The sequence below is a fragment of the Phoca vitulina genome, unplaced genomic scaffold, assembly GCF_004348235.1.
Source record: "Phoca vitulina isolate PV1807 unplaced genomic scaffold, GSC_HSeal_1.0 scaffold25, whole genome shotgun sequence".
Classification (NCBI taxonomy): domain Eukaryota; kingdom Metazoa; phylum Chordata; class Mammalia; order Carnivora; family Phocidae; genus Phoca; species Phoca vitulina.
The window spans coordinates 9903746-9910620 of NW_022589728.1; the positions used below are offsets into that span (position 1 = coordinate 9903746).

Genomic DNA, 6875 nt, shown 5'->3' on the forward strand with positions numbered 1-6875 from the left:
TGCGACCATCAGGGATGCGTCTGGCCCAGCCACCAGCTGCTATCAGCCTTTGCTCTGACCACCATGGTTAAGATGGAAGGTTCTTCCCCTCCCATATTGCACTCCTAATTCCCCTTACCTAATTTATCCCATGCCTCTATATACATCTTGCACACCATGTAATCATTATTTTAAAAATCTGCCTCCAACCCATGGGAAGTTGACATTTCGGAGGAAAGGATCTTTCCTTGACGTGTCCCCAGCATCTAAAACAGTGTCTGGCTCACAGTAGCAGTCAACAAATATTTGAGTCATCACCATTTTATTTATTTCCATTAGTTTTAGTCACTTAGAATGTGTGTTTTATGCTAATTGAGATATCTTAGATTACAGTCTTTAAAAAATATACGTATACATATATAACTCTTGTACATAAATGGAAATAAAAATAGAAGCAAAATAAATTGCTTTTTCCCACTCAGAGTCTGATTCTTTTGACTTTCAATTCAGAGTCACTTATGACTGGTTCTCTACTTGATATCATCTTCTGGGCCATCAAAACCATTGGCGATAAAGCAGTTCTCCAAAGAATCCACAGAAAGAACTTAACACCCTTGGTAGAGCTGCAGTTACTTTGTTGAGCCAGCCTGGTTGGGGCTCCTGCTTTGGGAATGTTAATAAATGTTTCACCCATCCCCACCTTCATTTGGGTTCTTTTTTTTTTTTTTTTTTTAAGATTTTATTTATTTGACAGAGAGAGAGAGAGCACAAGTAGGCAGAACAGCAGGGAGAGGGAGAGGAAGAAGCAGGCTCTCCACCGAGCAGGGAGTCTGACGTGGGGCTCGATCCCAGGACCCTGGGATCATGACCTGAGCCGAAGGCAGCCGCTTAACCGACTGAGCCACCCAGGCGCCCCTTCATTTGGGTTCTAAGTGGTTAACTAGCACACCTCACTATTGTCTCAGATTTTCTTTCTCCTTCCTTTAGAACTACTTTGGAAATTTTCAAACATATATAAAGGTAAAGTCACGTACCCAACATCCAGCTTCAATGATCCTCCCTTGATTTTTTGTTTTCTTCTTCTCTGGCATATTTTAGAGAAAACCCTGCACATTTCACGTGTAATGCCTCAGGTGAACCTCTACCTGACAAGGACATTTTTCCTGGAAACATTTTTCAAGGGTCAGAGAAAGTTGTTTTTTTTTGTTTGTTTATTTTTGTTTTTTAATAAATAACACAGATTGTATCTAAACACTAAAATTACCGAAATATGAGCTACGTTGCTTGTACATCCTCACCTTTTTATGTAGTCTGCCTGCCATGCTCTTACTATTTTTTAAAAAGGGCAATTCTTAAAATAATATATTCATTTTACTGCTAACAGTTTGAACTGTCATTCAGACAATATACTTGCAGGTTTTATACCATGACCAGTATATTAAGGATTACACATGAAACTAAAAAACAAGTGTTTCTGTTCTTGAGAAATGCATGTTTTAGGTGGGAAGACTGATACTGCACACACACGCACATATATGCACGCACAGACAAGCTGCACACTCCGAGTAAAATAATATAATTCATGTTCAATATTTCAAGCGCACAAGCATTCAGGGGCAAATAAAGTCTCTTTGAAGCAGGGTCAATTTGAGATCATTTTTTGGTGAAGATTTGAAATGGGCTTCAGAGTGAGTCAAGATTTAGAAAAACATGGGCACTGCATGTTCAAGCACTGGGACCAGAATTAGCATATGGTAAAAGCTAAGGGGAAAAAAAATAAGAAGGAAAATGTGAGTCCATGTCCAAGTTCTGAGGTATAACGCTGACCTTTGAGCTCCTCATGAAAAAGTCTCTTTATACATGCTCAAAAGTATATTTACCTTTGGAAGGGGGACTCAGACAAAATTTTGAAAGCATGAACATCTAAACAGGATGCATTTCTAATGAGGGGACTTGGGGGGCAGTGTGGTGGGTGTTAGGGGCGGCTCTGGAGCGGGGGTGCGGATGTGGCAGCAAGCGTGTAGGCAGGACAGAGATTTTGCCAGGTGGATGGAACACAGAGACCTGGGACAAAGCTGACCTGTGTCTATGACTTTCCTGGGAAATCTGACCACTTCCTCACTCCACTCTCAGCTCTATCATTCAATGAAGAGGAAGAACCGCCCCGGTTCCGGGTTAAGGACCAAATTCCCTAGTCATTTGTAACCCTTCTGTAGACAAGCAAGGCTACAACCCGGGGTTCATCTCAGAAACCTTGGGACAGAGTCTGATGCTAGGTCCACTTTCTCTTAGCTATTTGAGAGCAAGGATAATATGTGCCAGGCACCATCCTGATATCTTCTTCTTTAATCCTGGGAATAACTCTTTTAACTGCTGACATTATTATCCCTATTTTATTTTAATTTTTTTTAGGATTTATTTATTTATTTGAGAGCTAGAGAGAGAGTGAGCGAGCACACAGAGGGAGAGGGAGAAGCAGGCTTCCCGCTGAGCAGGGAACCCGACGAGGGACTGCATCCCAGGACCCCGGGATCATGACCTGAGCCAAAAGCAGCCGCTTAACTGACTGAGCCACCCAGGCGCCCCTATTATCCCTATTTTAAAGGTGAGGAAACAAGCACACGTTACACAGGTAGCCCCCGATGCACAGCTAGCAGGGGGTAGAACCCAGATGGTTTGATTCTAGGGCCCACGCTCTTGGCTTTGGTGTACAGCGCCCCCCTTAATTTGCTTAACATTTCCATTCCTTCATCTCTGTGTTCATAAATAAAATGAGAACATTACTTTCTGTGTATTTGTTTCTACAGACCAGCAAGCCATGTGCTAACGGTAGTATAGTGGAAGTTTTTTGGACTCATAGGGAAATAGACAAATATTTACACTGGTTTTGGTTGGAAGGATGCAGAATTAATTCAACGTGATTTCTTTTCTTCAGACACATGTCTGGAACGCTTGTCTAGTGAGTGGAAAGAAGAAAGAATGGCTGGTGGCCATCAAGACCCTGTGTGCACCTGTGCACAGCTTGGTTCTCAGGCTGGTGCTGGGATTTGTGCAAAGCTGAAAAAACCCTTTCATGGGGGCTGAGGTTCAAGAAGATAGACAACTTTCTCAGGGTCACATTGTCCTCTCTGTGTGTTTTCTCATGCCAACAATGAAGTATGGTTAAACCTTTTATTTCTGGGCTAGTATCATCTTAGACTCTCCTGGCATGCTGTAGTCACGTGGCTCCTTGCATTGTGATGATTGTAAACGTGGATCCATGAAATGTTGCTTCGCCTTTTACTTTCCACATCTGGATTTCATTCTCTCAGTTCCCACACCTGAGTTCAGAGTGCTAAGTGACACATCGAGAGCCAACTCCCCTTTTCAGATCTCATTCTTCACTCAGCACTGCAAGCCTGGTATCACACCTACCCTGGAGCAGCTTGTAAGGTGTTTCCAACTTGCTGAGTTCGATGATGAAAAAGAAAAAAGGTCTGGTGCTATTCTAGATCATACAATGGGAAGACATCACAGTAACCAGAAATTTCTCAAATATGGGAGGGCCACTAAGGTAAGTAATGAGAATTGGACTAAGCATTTTAATCTCACTGAATCTGTCTCCTTATTTATTGTGTGAAAATAATGCTAATTGCCAAACCTACCCAATATGTGTGAAAGTGCCTTCTAAAACGCAAAATATTTCCTAAATACCGGGTATCAATGATATTGCAGTTGCCCACAGCCTCCAAGCACATAAAGGTAGAGATTCAAAAGTGTAATCAACATATTTACATGCTAAATAGGAAACAGGGGAGCTTACTACAGGTCCATTCAGCTCTGTCCTAGGGTAGGTGTTATGGATTGTACTGTATCCCCTGCCAGATTCATCTGTTGAAGCCCTAACACACAATGCAACTGCATCTGGAAATGAGGTCTTTAGGGAAGTAGTTAAGGTAAAATGAGGTAATTAGGGTGGAGCTCTAATCCAATGTGACTTCTCCTTAGAAGAAGACACACCAGGGGCACATGCCCAGAAGAAAGACCGTGTGAGGACACGGGGAGGGGATGGCCATCTGCAAGCCAGGGAGAGAGGCCTCAGGAGAAGCCAAACCTGCCAACCCCTTGATCTTGGGATTCCAGCCTCCGGAACTGTGAGGAGATACATTTTTGTTGTTTAAGCCCCCCAGTCTGTAGTTTGTCATGGCAGCCCTAGCACACTAATTAATTGAGCAGGCAAGAGCCGAAACCCTTGTGTGGTATGCCCAAGTCTTCCTTATTGAGAGAATTACTCACATACTCAACACCACACTGAAAGCCAGTTTTCTAGCTTTCAGGCAGAAGTAGCTTTTCAACATTAATAACTTGATGAAGACCCTGCTTCTTCATTTGGCTTTATGAAAGTACCTCCCGCTGCCCCCAAGGAGACTGAGTCCTTCCCAGTTAATCTCGGCAGAGAAGACTCTGCTTTCTATTGGGGTCTTCTGCTCAACGGAAGGGGCTCAGCATAGAGAGGGAGGTAAATCTGTTTGCCTTGGCTCTTGTTTAGTTTGGACTTTTACTTTTCTGGAAGCAGAATTTGAACAGATAATAGCCACATGTAGAGTAAATAAGAAATGTCAGGTAAGGGTAATGACTATCCTATTTTGTTATTTTATTTTATTTTATTTTATTTTTTGAAAATTAATTGAGATATTTAATAGACAGTGCAAACCATAATTTCATCTGAATATAAATGTATGCACATGTTTCCAATGAGTTATCTATCAGTTATCACAAACAGCAACAAGGACCTTAGAGCTATGTTAGAAAAATGTATAGCTGGGGTTTAACTCTACAATCTCACTTGCTCTCAAGAGAACACCATCCATTTCAAATCAGTGTCACAAACTCCAAAAGACCAGGGGAACAGGAGTTAGGGGTAGGCAGAGTGGTAAACACAGGGGCCAGTACACAGGAGATGGACGGAAATACAGCTCTCAGGGAAACCAAAGTCAGATGCATTATTACAGCTAAGGACAAGGAAAAGCCTATGGCTTTTAAAAAACTTTTCTGCCAGTACCATACAAGTCTTACAAAGAAAGGTGCGACAAGTCAACTGACTTAAAAGGACAGAGGCTACATTTTCAGATCATTTCAACTGCAAACGGTCGACCCTTTCCATTGAGGTTCAGCAGTGGAGTTAGCGTAGTCCAGAAGCTCAATGTTGGATTTGCAAATACAGTTTATCTTACAGAAATTCAACATTATAAACAGCAGGCACCTCCCACCCCACCCGCCAGCCCCCCTCCCCCCTCCCTGTCCCGCTGGGTGCAGACCATGCTATGCAGAGAGTGAGCAGTGATGCGGCCCTAAGGCTTTGGAGGGAGACTCAGGAGCGATGGAACCTGCCTGCACCATGTCCTGCCTGCCCCGCACGCGCACACGCCTGCCCGCTGCACAGGCCACCAGAGTCTGTCTGGGCCCAGCCTGCACTGGACCAGTTACATGGATCCAGCCCAATTCTCCAATTCCTTCATATCATCCTCTTCCTCTTCCTTCTTCTTGGTGGGTTTTGATGGTAAGGTTATAGAGGGAACATTTGGTAGAGGGACTGTTTCGGGTCCACTGATTTCCAGCAAATTCTTGTCTAGTTCCTCCTGTTCTAGTTCTTCTAATTCTGCCATGAGCTCATCCTCATCAAACTCTTCTCCAAATCCTACAGGTTTTGAAATAGCTGTTGAAATCTCCTCTGCAAGTTCTTGCTGGTCAGCAATGTCCTGCATTAATTCATCAACTTTATCGATGTCCATGTTGTCGTGGGCAGCCTTCATGGCCTTAGCGGCATAGCCCATGTTCTTGAGCACCTCAGTGTTGGTATTGGCGTCCTCCAGGGCCTCCCGCTGAAACTCGATGGTTGACAGTGTGCCGTCGATCTGCGCTAGCTGTTTTTCATACCTCTTCTTGCGTTTCAGGGCCTGGAGGGCCGCGCGCTTGTTTTTGGTGCCGTGCTTCTTGGCGGCGGTCAGCTCCTGCTCGATCTTAGTCTCCAGGAATTCCTGCTTCTTACTTAGCATCTCCTCCGTGTCCCGCAGCCGCTGGATGGCATCCTGAGGGGTCGGACCGCCCTTGCCGGCCTTGCCCCCTCCTGCCCCGAACAGTTTCCCGAACACCGACATGGTGGCTGCTCGCCACGCCGGCCTCCGCCGCGCACTTCGGCTCGGCTCGGCTCGGCTCGGCTCGGCTCCAGCGCCCGCTCCCGGCCCCGCCGCTCCCTGCCTCCGCAGGCCTCTCCGCCGCCTCCGCCCCGCAGCTCCCTATTTTGCTATTTTAAATAAATGTGTTCCTGTATAATAGAATACAATATAATCTGAATTGTTATTCAGATGTTGATGTGTATGTTGCGTATTTTAAAAGACATGGGTTGGAAACACTTGGTATCTTCATATATATATCCACAATGTAAAGTTGAAAGTTGTGCACGAAAGCTCAGAAAGTTCATAGTAGGATTTTGTGGCCTGAATTATTCGGTTCATTAGTCTGACTTTTTGTTTTTCACTATTAACTTGACCACGTGGCACTAAATGAAAAGAGGACTTGGAAGCCATCTAGTGAATTTGGTTCTTGATCTTGACCAATGTGTGAAGGAGAACGTGTTACTCTTTGAATCTTGTGTTCTTATTACATATTTTTGAGCACTTTCTGTGTGCCCAGTACTGTACTAGCTTGTAGCCCAATGATAGTATGTATTTCCAATCGTTGGAATTTTCAATAGGTATTACCAACCTGGTATCAGCCTGCTTATTATTGCCTACTGATATCTACTAAAGTGCCTCAAACTACAACATTAAAGCCACGGCATCTGCTTGATGTTCTGTCTACCTCCAGCCCCCTGGCCCAGGCCCCAGGATAAATAAATGACACCTTAGGTCATTGAG

At 44.2% G+C, this 6875-nt stretch overlaps 1 protein-coding gene across 1 annotated transcript; it reads right to left on the reverse strand.

Annotated features, from left to right (window-relative positions):
* Positions 1-5242: 5242 nt before the first annotated feature.
* LOC116643106 (charged multivesicular body protein 4b-like) lies at positions 5243-6131 on the reverse strand. The gene has a single exon (XM_032421878.1). The coding sequence runs from the start codon at positions 6114-6116 to the stop codon at positions 5442-5444; it is 675 nt and encodes a 224-aa protein (XP_032277769.1). The 5' UTR covers positions 6117-6131; the 3' UTR covers positions 5243-5441.
* Between the last annotated feature and the right edge of the window lie 744 nt (positions 6132-6875).

Coding starts and splice junctions, on each gene's coding strand:
- LOC116643106 (XM_032421878.1), bottom strand. CDS start 6,116: ATGTCGGTGTTCGGGAAACTGTTCGGGGCAGGAGGGGGCAAGGCCGGC.